Consider the following 13163-nt stretch of genomic DNA (forward strand, 5'->3'; position numbering starts at 1 on the left):
CAAAAAGAGAAGGGTGGGAGCTGAGGGGGACACAGGGGATGGAGAGGGGAGGCAGAAAGGGAAAGAGGGAGAAGACTGTATGAACAGGGAAGGAAAAATCAAGCTTTCTTGTTTCAGTAAAAACGTATTTCTGGAATGATGTTTCAGTTTACTCAGGCAGAAAAATCAGAAGTGGTGTGCTTATTAAACAGGCTAAGTAAGCATGACTATTTTTAGTAGTGCAGTAAAACCTTGGTAATTTGGACCTCTTTAATAAAGATTCCATGATCACGCTGGCTGGCAGGCACACACAGTGTGTGTGTGCGCGCGTGTGGGTGCACGTGTGTGTGCGAAAGCAAGGTAAGAGTGTAAATAGGTTGCTGAGCTGGAGGATTAGGAGGGCGGGGCTGGGGGATGCAGCGAGGGGACAAAGGGGACAGGGATGGGCACCCTTACTGCTTACGAGAGCAGTTTTTAAACTGAGTTCTCTCTGCTTTGCAATATACAAGAGCATTACAAATTCTTCTTCTCTCTGAACACTCCTCTTGGCACCTACTAATTTGGCATCTGTTTAAAGAAGAAAGTATTTGAAAACAAAAATTTCACTTCTATAAAAATCTGTAAAGGTTTACTTGACACCACCTGTCACACTGGCCTGCCCCCAGCACGAGGCTGAATCCTGGGGGTTGACACATCATCCCAGGGAGGTGATGAATGACCCCTCTGGGGTGAGGACAGGGACCTGTAGGCAGAAGGCCACTCCCTGTCCTGCAGATCACAGTTCTTTGCATTTTTAAAATAATATTTGATGTTTCTTTCCATCATGACAAAAGTAATACATGCTTAGTGCAAAAAACTTGGAAAGGAAAAATGAAAAAAAAAAAATCCCTTATTTCCCACCACCCAGAGGTAGCTGATGTTAACACTTTGTTAACACATCCAGAAATTTCTCTGTACATGTGTAAAAATAAAAATGGTACCGTGCTTATATATTGTTCTGTAGCTTGACTTGTTTAGTGTTTTGACAAAGAAACTCAGTTTTTAAAAAAAGGCAGTGGCAAACCTATTATTTACTTTTATGCTGAACTTATAGAGAAGTCATTGGCCCCATTTACTTTCTCTTGGCCGTATAGTAGACACTCAGTAGGGGACGCGTCCTTAATGGGGTCCCACTGCTGTGCTGTACAGAGGGATGGAGGATGGGGTGAGGGCCACAAGGGGGTTCACCTGTAACTGGGGCCTCAAAGGGTACCAGTTGACGAGGGCGGCAAGGAAGTGTTTTCCAGCAAGCACCACCCCAGCTCTGGTAGTGGGTTCAGCCCCCAGGAGTCCTGGGCACCAGTCTCTGAATGCCTCGCTGGATAAGGTAGAGGCATAGACACAGATATACATTTTTTTTAAGTGTGATAAAATGCACATAACATGAAATTTACCATTTTAACCTTTTTTAAAGTGCACAGTTCAGTGACATTAAGCACATGCAACCATCACCACCATCCAATCACCACTTCATCTTGTAAAATTGAAGCTCTGTACCCATTAAACACTAACTCCCCATTCCCCTCTCCTCCCTGCCCCTGGCAACCACCATCCTACTTTCTCTCTGTATGAGTTTGCCTATTCCAGGTACCTCATATAAGTGCAATCATACAATGTTTGTTCTTTTGTGTCTGGCCAATTTCATGTAGCATAATGTCTTCAAGGTTCATGCATGGAGTAGGGTCTGTCAGAATTGCCTTCTGTTTCAAGGCTGAATGTACATACCACATTTTGTTTATTCATCTGTTGATGGGCATGGGTTGCTCCTACCTTTAGGCTATTGTCAATGATGCTGCTATGAACATGGGTGTACAAATATGTGTTTGAGTCCCTGCTTTTGTTTCTTTTCGGTATGTACCCAGAAGTGGAATTTCTGGATAATATAATAATTCTGTTTATTTTTTTTTAGGGAATCACCATACTGTTTTCCACAGCGGCACCATTTTACATTCCTACCAGCAATGCACAAGGGTTCTAATTTCTCCACATCCTTACCAACACTTGTTATTTTCTGCTTTTTTGGTAAGAGCCGTCATAATGGATGTATGGTGGTATCGCATTGTGGTTTTGACTTGCATTTCCCTAGCGACTAGTGATGTTGAGCACCTCCCCGTGTGTTTATTGGCCATTCGTCTTCTTTGGGGGAAATGTCTGTTCAAGGTCCTTTTTGCCCATTTTTGAATTTTTGTTGTTCAGATACACTTTTAAAAGCAGCGCCAGGAGCTGCCAGTGCTGAGAGGGGGGAGGGAGGGAGGGAGAGGAGGAGGGAAAGAAGCAAGAGAAGAGAGACAGGAGCAGCGAGAGGGAGGAAGGCCAGGGTGTGTCTTGTGGAGTGAGGTATAAAGGGAGGCAGCCCTTCACATTTATTCAGCAGATCGTTACTGAGCACCGACTGTGTGCAGACACTCCCCACACATTGCTGTCCACACCTGTTTGCCGCGACATCCTGGCTCTCGGGAGCTGCAGTGACCTTGCCTGCGGGAGGCCGTGCCCACAGAAGTTAAGCCACAGGCTCTGCCTGCAGTCAGACAGGCTGGGATCCAAGGCTCTAAAGCTGCGTGCCTTTGGACAGGTCACATGACACCCCCAGCCTTAGCTTCCTCATCTAGAAAACACGTACAGCGCACAGCAGGGGAAGGCGCATAGTGAGGCGTGCGGCCCCGTGACCCGATCACCCAGAGACGCTTTCATCCGTCCTGCCCTCTGCCTCCACCCTGCTCCAAATGCAGCTTCCTGCACCCTGACCTGCTCCTCGGCAGCGTCCTGATGCACGGGATCACAGGCTCCCCAACCTGGCTGAGCGCTGGCACTGTGTCTCCTGGGTGCCCTGCAGCCTCTCGATCAGTGGGCGCCGGCTCTGGGTTACACAGCCAGCTGGGAGGCAAGGCCCAGGGCCCTGCGAAGGCAACACAGGAGTGTGAAGACTGGGGTTCCCGTGGGGAGAGGGGCAAGGAGGCAGATTGGCAAGGGCTGAGAGAAAGCCTGGGAGGCAGATTGGAAGCGCTCATCTAGGAAACGAGAAGCTCGTAACACTGAAGTAACACTGAGTTTGGATTTCATGGTTGATATTCCAGGGCCCTGCCTTCACCAGGAAGCTTCTCTGTGTCCCCGCCTGCCCACCTCATTCTGCTGCCCACACCGAGGGCTTCCTCAGTCCCAGCTGTCACCTGTGTCCTCCGCTCCTCTCCCACCTAGCCAAATGAGCTTGGCAAAGGCAAATCCCGGGGCCTGGGGCCTTTTTCCTCTCTCCCAGAGCACAGCTGAGTCCAGCCTCTGGACACGAATTACAATTATCTCCCCCGCCACCCCCACTCCCTAGCCCAACACCAATGTGATTCCCATCAGGGGAGTTACAGGGGGCCCAAGTCTAGGATGGTTCCAGGGCTGGGATGGAGTGGGGAAGGTAAGGCAGGTGGGGAAATCAGCAGGACTGTCAATCATGACTCACATTCATGGCACCCAGCAAAGCTGGAGGGAAATCCAAGGTGGGCCCCAAATGACATTTTCAGAAATGACCTGTTGAGAATCTTAAGAGATGCCCTATTAATGTGGAAAGTGGGGGACAGGGCCCTCAGGAGGAGAGGCAGGACATCTCACTTTAATAATAATAACATTAACAGTAACAATTCCAACATCAATAACAATTTATTGAGCACTTACTATATGCCAGCACTTTATGTGCGTTATCTCATTTAATCCTTTAGACAGCTGTGTGAAGTGATTGTCGTCATTCCCTTTTACTGAAGAACAGGCCCAGAGACCTTAGTGAAGCCTCTTGTCCAGGGCAACTCAGGGGGAGCGCCAGAACTCAAACTCTCGCTCTCAAAGACCACAGCAAAAGTTCCTGTGGATGCCAGAGCCAAGTAACTGGCCCAGGAGATGGGGAGGTCCCTGGGCAGAAAACCACCCTCACTCTCATTTCCCAGACTGGCCCTCTTGGTGACTGAGGTCCCACTGCTATTTCCTGGGGCAGCAGCAGGCTGAAGCATATGGAGCTGAAGGGCCACCCAGAGCCACCTCTAGGGCTTGGACTCCCCAGGCCATGCCCCTCTGCGAGGCAGCTTTTCCAGCTGTGATTTCCCCCTCCCCCTCCAAGTGACTCTGGTGGCCCAGAGGGAGGGCCATAAAGCTAGGGGAGGTGACTTGGCTCCTCTCCCTCAATGACCAGGCACTACAGGGGTTGCACACAGTGGCTCACCCCATCCTCCTTTGGTGCCCACAGTGCCTGCAAACCAGTGCTGGGCACCAGCCTCTTGCCCTCTTGTCCCTAATTCATGGCCCCTCTAAATCTGCAGCGGCCCTTTGGGGGTCACTTTGTCAGTACCAAGTAAGAACAAATCTGCTTTTCTATTTCCTGCGGGCCAGTCCTGTGTGGCCAGCAGAAATTATGATCTCTTCAAGGTCAGACACCCTCCCCTGCCATGTTGCCCACGATGCTTGGCATGGGGCAGCCCAGTGCGGAAGGTAGAGAGTGACTGGGTTTGAATCCATTCCATCACTTCCTGCTGTGTGGCTTCTTTAAGCCTCAGGGGCCTCATCAGGGAAAGGGGATAAGGAGGATCATCTCATAGGGCTGCGGTGCAGGTAAAAGGGGCTCATCTATGAGAAGCGTGCACTTAGCAGAGGGCCCTGGACCCTGAATGGGCTCAGTATATGATACCGCTTGCCACTGAAGACAGAGGTGGCGCCACCTCCTCCCGAACAGCCTTGCCTGACTATCCTGTTTGAAGCAGGACTTTCATTTTTTCTTACTCACAGCACCATGTTTTCTCCAAAAGCACTCAGCCCAGTTTGTAATTATACGTGTTTGTTTACTTGTCCATGAGAGCAGGGACTGTGTCCGTTTCCCACTTCTCCATCCCCAGCACCAAAGGCAGAAAGAAGCACAGTAAATGAAGCCTCCCCAGTCTTCTTCAGGCAGAGCAGGACTAGGACTTTCTGCCTTTTCTCAGAGGACTTGCCTTTCAGACCCCTGTGTGTTCCTCATCTCCCCTCCAGAGATGACCCTGCAGCTGGTGTAGCTGGGGAGGGCTGGGTACTATCTGCAGGCACAGAATAGATGGGGGGGCCCAAGGCTGGGTCCTGCACTTGCCTTGGTGGCCGTGGGCCTTGATGGATGATGGGGTCATTCTGGACTGCTTCTGCCTTTCCTCCTGGCTGCAGCTGTTCGGCCTGTGGCCCCACCTCCACACTAAGTCTCTACCAGAGCTCTTCTTCGGCCCTCCTCTCACCTGAGACGGGGCCTGACTTTCAGAGAGGCCTCTCTGCCTCCCTCTTCTCTCCAGTCCCACCTCCTTCTAGGTCTCCCCTGCCTCCTGCTCTCAGCTGAGACCAGGGCCCCCTGGCCTTGGCAGATGTGTGAGGCTGGGGGAGGCACTCTGAGTCCAGATGTGATTGTGTTTATGTTTCCAGAGAGTGAGGGGTCGGAGCTCTGGACTCCAGCCGTTGGGGGAGGGGTGGTCGGGCTCCAGCCCCCTGCCCCAACCTTCCCTCCCCCCTCCTCCCTCCTCCAGCCTGTGTATCTGGCCCGGTCCTTCTCAGAACCCTTCACTCCAAGTCCTACAGCATCAGGCTGAGCCATCCTCCAGCAAGGACCCCTCCTCACTCCTCATCTGAAGGTGAGAAGACCGGTGGAAAGATGCCTGGCTTTGGAATCCGTGTGACCTTGGCCCAGTGCATAGTGTGATGGAGCCTTGGTTCCATCATCTGTATAATAGGGACAGCACTCCTGACCTCAGAGGCAGTGTTGACCTGGTTTAGGAATGTGTGCACAGGGCTCTCCAGCTATTAGCTCATGACTAAGCCCATGGCTGTGCCCCACTCCCATCTAGCGCTTGCCTGGGTCCAGCTCCAGGGCAGTGACAATCACAAGGTGATTCTAAAGCAGAATACCAACCCCTCCTTCCTCCCCTGCTACAGCTGCAGACATTTTGTTTTGCCGTTAGAAGTGACTTACTTAAGGGAAGCAGAATTTTACAGGCAGTTTACAGGCTGGTCTTGTTCAGTAGTTTCCAAAGGTAGGGGGAGGTGGCGGCGGGAGCGACCGATAACTTGGGATGTAAGGTAAGTGAGAAGTGAGTTCTGTGTGATGGATGGACACTTTCACCGGAACAGCCATATGCCCCTGGGCGGGATTTCGATGTGGAGGCCCTGGCTCGACTCTGGCGGATCCAGCACCCTCGGTCCTCCTGGAACAACCAGAGCAGGGCTCAAGGTGGGGGCACCGGGCCTATTGGAGAACAGGCAACCCCAGGTCTAAAGAGGCTCTCAGCGGCTCCCACCGCCAAGCTCCCAGCAGACAAAGGCCGCGAAGCACCCTAAAAGCCTGGAGCGTCACTGCAGACCCAGTCTGGGAAGAGCCTGCAGAATCCGGCGGTCGGGTAGGGCGGGTGGTCCAGGCTAGAGCGGCCCGCGCGCGGCGCCGGGAGGCTGAGCCGCACCGCCGATGAGTATCGCGCGCCCGCGCGCGAGGAAAGGGAGCTCGGAGCGCTGGGCCGCGCCCTCAAGGGAGCCGGGTTGAACTGGTCTGGAATGGTGGTGGGGAAGTGGGCGTAGGGTCCTCTGGCAGGGTCGGCTTCGGCTCTTTTCTCCTACTCGCAGGGCCCACGGGGGTGCAGTTCCCTTTCTACCCGCCTTCCCTCCAAGACCGAATGAAGCAGTCAGGGCTCTGCAGTGGTTATTAGCACGCTCGTACTATGGTTTTAATGGATGTACATGGACAAGTCGATATAGACAGATTTATAATTCTATACAGTCAGTCCGACATACACAAGGACGCTGTAAACTGGGGCGCGGGCCGGAGAGCGGGTGTGCAAAGTGGGCACGGCGTGGGGCCCTGGCCGCTCCCCGAGCTCTCCCGGCTCGACTCTTGCACGGCGGGCGGTGAGGAGGCGGCTCCTCGCCGGACAGGCGGGCTACCTTCTAGCCGGGAGCTGAGGGGAGGGCCTGGGCTTGCGGCGAAGCTTGGGGGCTGGGATGCTCTGAGACGAGCACTCCGCATGCTCCCGCCTCGTCCGCACCGCCAGCTGCGGCTCGTTGGCCTTAAAGTAATCCTGCGGGGCAGGCAAGGGCTCTTCGAGGCGCGCCGGGGCCATTAGTACGGGTCCACGGCGAGATCCCGACCCTGGACTGGGTACCGTCATCCCTGGCCCAGCGCCCCTCCAACTTGGATCCGGATCGAGCTAAGGTATGCTTGGCCGGGCCTAGCTCGGAGGGGGCGTCTTGGTTCGCACCTGGCCGGGGCCCAGGCTTGCCGTTGGTCCGCGCTCCAGTTCGCAGGCGGGAACGCGGGCTACGGGGCGTCTCCTCCCGGCCGCCGGCCTCGGCGCTCGCCTCCCGCGCCGCGTCCCCTCCGCAGAGTGGCCCACCGGGCCCCGAGCGAGCGAGCGAGCGAGCGAGCACACACCACCCGCGCCATCCCGAGGAAAATTGCAACTCATCCGTTTTTTCGCGTCACTTTTCTCCGACGTCTTTTTGCTTTGTCTCGTTTTGGAGGGCAGAGTGGGGTCCAGGAAAGCAAACACAAAACCAAGCCGGAGGTGGGGAGCAGGGGGCCGCGCAGGCGCCAGGTCCTCCGCGCCCGCACCCGACCCAGTCCCGGCCCCGGCGCTGTGCCGGCCGCCGGCCCGCGTGGCCCGGCTGGGCGGTCAGCTGTTGTACTGGCACGCATTGAGGCCCGAGGCCGGGCCCTGCAGGCCGCCATAGCCGAACGACGAGTGCTGCTTGGACTTGAGCCGCAGGCTGGCTAGGCTCGAGTTGCACGTGTCCCGGTAGACGCTGTAGGGCGAGGCGGGTGTGCCGTACGGGCAGCCGCCCGGTGACATGGCCGAGTTAAGCGAGGAGCCGGTGAGGTTGTTGATGTTGTTGAGGCCCGAGTTGGGCATGCCGGGCACAGCGCCCGGGCCCATGCTCGACGGCATGGTCATGGAGGAGATGGAGCTGGGGGCCGAGAACATGGACTGCGACGACAGCGGGCTCATGGAGTTGAAGAAGGTGAAGCTCTTGGTGGAGAGCGGCGCTGGTGCCAGGCTCTTAGCGGCCCAGTTGTTGTAGGAGTAGCCAGCGGCGTACACGTCCTCGTAGGGCTGCACCAAGCCGCTGAACTGCGGCACGTAGCCGCCCTTGCACAGGTCCAGCTGCTGGTTACGCTCGCGCTTCCGCCACTTGGCTCGCCGGTTCTTGAACCAGACCTAGGGGAGGGGGACAGGAGAAAGGTCAGGGCTGCCGAGGGCGGGAAGACGCCTCCACCTCCCCCGCCCCACCCGAGGCCTCCGCCCGCTTCCTTCTCTCCGAATACCGTTTCTTTCTTCGATATTTCCACCCCTGCCTTCTCTCCATAATGGTTCCTTTCCTGTCTCCAGAAAATATTAGTCTTTTCCTTTTTCTGATCTTTATCCTCTTCCCCCAATTAAATCCGGTTTCTTCTCCTAATACGGATCCTCTTTTTTCTTTTCTTTTTTTAACAAATATTTGTTTTCTTTCTTCCTCTCTCAACCAGGTCATCTTCTGCCTTCTCCCGCAAACGGTTCCCCATCTACCTCCTAAATACTCCATCCATTTTCTTCTTCCTCGAATATAAAAGGTAGTTTTCTTTCCTGAAATATACGACCTTGCGACTCCTCTCATTCTTCAGTCTATTTTTCATTCCTCAGATAGTCTGTTTCCATCTTTATTGGTAATATTTGATATTATCATTTCTGCCTCAAATGCTTATTTTCGTTCCGTCCACCCCACTATCTGAACCACTTTCTTCTCCCTCAAACAGTCCATTTTTCTTCGTTATCCCCCATTTTTGATCCTTTTGATTCTTCTGCAAATATTTAGTTTGTTTTCTTCTTTCCAAATATCTGACCTTCACTGTTTCTCTTAAATGGTTGATTCTTTAGTCTTCTCAAATACTTGATCCTTTTGCTTCTCCCTTAAATACTTAATTTCTTTCCTGCTACCTAAATATACGCCAAATATGTTTTTCTGCAAATATTTAATTTCCTTTCACTTCTTACAAGTTTCTCTCTACTCTCCCCCTCCACTTTTCCTCACAAAATTCCGTTAGAACCTCTTCTTTCCCAACTCCCAGTGCTTGCCGATCCTCATCTAGTCCCAGTCCTTTGCCCTCCGCAGCCCTCGACCAGGCCCGGGCTGTATCCCGACCTCTCTTGCCGGACCCCTACATCTCAGCCTTCTCTATCCCCAGCACTAACGTTGCCTGATTCCACCCCCACCCCACCCCACCCGTACCACCGTAAACCGGAGGCAGGCTTAGTGAGTTCAGGATTACCGAATGCTGTCTTCACTCTCTATCCCACTGGGCTGGCCAGCCTGACTGGGGAGGGGTGAGAGCTGGGGTTATAGCAGGGAGTCTGTGGCCCAGGTGGGACTTTGGTTTAGCTTGGAACGTGCTCCCAATATCTGATTAAATATTTGCAGGACCCTGAGAAGAAGTGATTCTCTTGCTGCTCTGGCAGGACAGCCATGTTTTCACTGGGAACCAAGGGGTGAGAAGAGGGAGGGTGCAGTCCTGTCTTGAGTTGGGGACCTTACATCTCCAAAGGGATTCGGCCTGAGGCTCACTCATCCACCAGAGCTGCCCCCTCCTCACCTGAACCCAGCCCTACGGGAAAGGGCATTAGGGAAAGGGTTCAGCTAAGACTGGCCAAACGGCTGAGAAAGAGTCGGGTGGAGGATATCCTGAGATTTTGGAGAAGCATCGTACGGGTGGGACCACTGCCCTAGGAAGTTTTGAGACCCCCCAAGCCTACACTCTTATCAGGCCTCTCTCAGGCTGCCAGGCAGGATCTGCCTTTCCCTTTCGTTTTCGCGGGAAGGTGCCAGCGGCTCGGAGGTCCCCAGCAGCGGGGAATCCTCTGCTCAGTCTAGGGGGTAACAGCCGAGCGGGTTCTGGGCTCTGCAGGGCAGGGGAACGTCCCTTGGGGACACAGGTCTTTGGGTGGGGGCTGCGGTAGAGCCAGAGGGTCAGGTAGGATGTGGGTCAGAGGGATCCGAGGTGGCAGCAGCCGAGGGGGGCTAGCACCAAACGGCTCTGCAGCAGCTGGGTAGACCGGGGCCTAAGGTGGAATCGCCTCCGGTGGAGGGAGGGAGCCGGTCTGAGTGTGCGAAAGAGTGATAGTCTGAGCGCGGCTCTAAGCTTTCAAGGGCTGCACTGGGCCGGCTGGCAGCCTTCTGCGCGGGTCCCCTTAGGCGCGCACCCCACGCTCACCCTCACGCGTGGCTCGGTGAGGTTGGTCCACACGGCGATCTCCTCCCGCATGCTCATGTCCGGGTAGCGGTTCCTCTGGAACGTGGCCTCCAGCTCTTGCAATTGCTGGCTTGTGAAGTGCGTGCGTTGCCGCCGCTGCTTCTTCTTCTTGGCGGGGTCCTCCACACCGCCGCAGCCTGCGCCGCCCGCACTGCTGTCCTCGGGCCCCTTGGGTTCCCCGCTGCGCTCCTTCTCTGAAGCAGGCAGGACAGGGCGCCAGTCACCTCGGGCTTATGTCCTTTTGCACCCCATCCCGGCTCCACCGAAGCGCTCGTGGTCAGCCCTGGTGGGGCCCGCCCTCCCGCCAGGGCCCCTGGAATTGTGCCCATTGGAAAGAGCCCGCCTGTGCCGGGTACGGTAGGCAGTAGTCACCTCTGATCAGGCTCGTCTGGGAGAAGAGCCCAGGAGTCGGAGACGTGGGCCTAGGTTCCTAGCTGCGCAGGGCCTGCTCTCACAGCTCGGCTCATGCTGGGGCTCTGCTGTTGATGTCACCCGAAAATGTACATTTTTTAGGGCTCTTGGGGTTCTAAATCAGAGGGGATCTCTGCTTTTCTGAACTAGGATCAAATCTTTCTAGCCTGAAGCTGGGGGGTGGGTGGAGCAAGAGCCAGGCAGTGGCCTGCAGCCCCTCCAATTTCTTCTCCCCAGGGCCGTGTGGGAGCCCCACCGGGCAGGCACAACACAGCCGGGTTCTCGGCCTTAGCTCCAGGCCTCAAGTCCCAAGGCACAGAAAATCCCTCTGGCAGCAGCCAGGCAGCCCAGACTCACAGACTCTGTCTAGGTGACCTGGGGGCTCTAGCCTCTCTCTCTTTGAAGCTACACAAACAACATGCAGTTATAGAAACATTGAAACATAAAGAAAAAGAATTTAAAAACAAAACCCAGAAGCCCGGAAAAGCTCACAGCTCTATGCCTAAAAACATAGAAAGGGTCACAAATTCTTAAAAATAGGCAGGTAGAAACACAGCAAATGCAGATTAAGAAGCCAGAAACCTCCGTGCAAACACACCCCTAACTAAATGCAGTGCTGTTAAGTGTATAAACTCCAGGCAGACGCAGGCATTTATTTATCTGGGATTTAAAAAAAATCAATGTTCTGTTGTAGATAGATTTTTTTAACCCCTTCCCGATAATGCCCTTCTAGAAATAATTTTTAAATCCCAGGGAAATACAACACTATAGTTAGATAACTTAAATACCCCAAATAACATCACTGTAAACGGATTTTGAGAAAATCCCGGAGAAAAGCGCCATTTTGGAATGACTTTTTAAAATCTCCCGAAGAATAATGTTGCATGTAGATATTTTAAATTCCAGAGAAATATATCTAGTATAGCAATTCTTTCTATAACGAAAAATACAGTTAATTTAAAAATTTTATTCTCATAGACTTGGCTTTTTAAAGCAATCTATGACTATGTATTTCTCTGGGTTTTAAAAATAAAAACCAACCAAAGGCCACGGTTAAAACTTTTGAAAACAGAAGTACCGTCCAGCGTTGATTGTTTTTTTAACCAAGCAAACAGAACCTCTCAGAGAAAGTCACTTAGGGATGCAAAACGGAAATAAATAGAGATTAAAAACTCGTAGAGAAACACTCAGCGGTGGATTAAGAAATGAACGCAGAAGAGGCGCCCACGGCCGGGGGAGTGGGAAGCTCGGCGGCGGCGCTGAACTAGGACCTCGAGCGCGGGAGCCGTTCGGAGACCCTGGAGCCCGGGCAGGGCCGGGTATTGGCCTCATCACTGCCCGCGCCGCCCACTCGCCGGCCCAGTAGCTGGCGTGGGGAAAAAAGCTTGAGCTCGCGCAGAAAGGCAGCGCGGAAGGAGACTTGGCCGAACAGAGTCGGTGCCCTGGACCCGCGGCCTGGCGGCTCCAGGCTCTGGCGGAGCACGTGGGGCACGGATCCCTCTTTTAGGCGGTTCTGACTGGAGCCGGGTCGCCCCTCTTGGCCCACTCGCCCTCGCTGTCCTCTCTTTTCCCTTTACTTAAGGTTGTTTTTCTTCCCCCCCAGTTTGCTTTTCCGACTTTTCCCGCCACCTTCTCTTAGGTCTCTCCCTCTCAGTCAGTCGCCCACAGTCTTTCGGGGTGTCTGTACTCTCTCTCTCTGGGCACTTTCTCTCGCCCGCCGCCCATTCCTTTCTGATCTGCTCCTCTCCTTCGGTCCAAGCGGCCCTTCGACAACCATTTGCGCAAGCCTAACTGTTCTCCCCGTTCTATTTGCTCCCGATCAAGAGGGGCTGTCATTCCGACCCTTCGGTTGTAGGTTCGTGCATTTGCAGGTCACTTGGCGCGTGGGCACCGCGTGGAAGTGCCTTCGAAAAGCACTAAATTTCCGCTACATAAAGCGCCTACTTGTCCGTGTTCACCGTCAGGTGGAGAATGGGAAAAGGAAAGGTCCTGAGGCCTCCTGGGGCGTAGAGCGAGCGTGACTGTGCGGAGCGGGCGCCAGGCCCTGCTGCCGGCTCCCTGCACCCGGGTAGGCTCCGTGCGCGCCTCGCGGGGAGCCGAGCTTACCTGGCAGCTCCGTGTCGGACGACTCGCTGGCGGAGTTCTCGAGCGGCTCGCGGGGGTCGGCGGCGCGGGCTAGGTGGAAGGCGGGCCCCATGTCGTGCGGCGGCGGCGGCGGCGGCCGGAGCCCCTCCGGCAGCCGCTCCAGGCTCATGCCCCCCTTGAAGGCGTCCATGGAGGCGGGGACCGCGGCGGGCGCTCCAGGGGCCGGAGCTGGGCGCGCCCGGCAGCCCTGGCTGCGACCTGTGAGGACAAGAGCGCAGCGCCTAAGCGGCCGCCCCCCAGGGCTGCCCGCGCCCGAAACGACGCCGCGCCCGCCCCATGGACCGCCCGGGGCTGCGGAGCCAGGCGGGCGGCAGCGGCAGCGGTTTCCCGCGAC

At 54.9% G+C, this 13163-nt stretch overlaps 1 protein-coding gene across 1 annotated transcript; it reads right to left on the bottom strand.

Annotated features, from left to right (window-relative positions):
* Nucleotides 1-7664: 7664 nt before the first annotated feature.
* Nucleotides 7665-12959, bottom strand: PITX1 (paired like homeodomain 1). The gene is made up of 3 exons (XM_065874407.1): nucleotides 12791-12959; nucleotides 10235-10467; nucleotides 7665-8207 (listed from the first exon to the last, which is right to left on the bottom strand). The coding sequence occupies exons 1-3, from the start codon at nucleotides 12957-12959 to the stop codon at nucleotides 7665-7667; spliced, it is 945 nt and encodes a 314-aa protein (XP_065730479.1).
* Nucleotides 12960-13163: the final 204 nt, after the last annotated feature.

Source organism: Phocoena phocoena, chromosome 3 (genome assembly GCF_963924675.1).
Source record: "Phocoena phocoena chromosome 3, mPhoPho1.1, whole genome shotgun sequence".
Lineage (NCBI taxonomy): Eukaryota > Metazoa > Chordata > Mammalia > Artiodactyla > Phocoenidae > Phocoena > Phocoena phocoena.

Coding starts and splice junctions, on each gene's coding strand:
- PITX1 (XM_065874407.1), bottom strand. CDS start 12,959: ATGGACGCCTTCAAGGGGGGCATGAGCCTGGAGCGGCTGCCGGAGGGG. Junction 10,468..12,790: donor GTCCGACACGGAGCTGCCAG/GTAAGCTCGGCT, acceptor TGCCTGCTTCAG/AGAAGGAGCGCAGCGGGGAA. Junction 8,208..10,234: donor TCACCGAGCCACGCGTGAGG/GTGAGCGTGGGG, acceptor CCCCTCCCCTAG/GTCTGGTTCAAGAACCGGCG.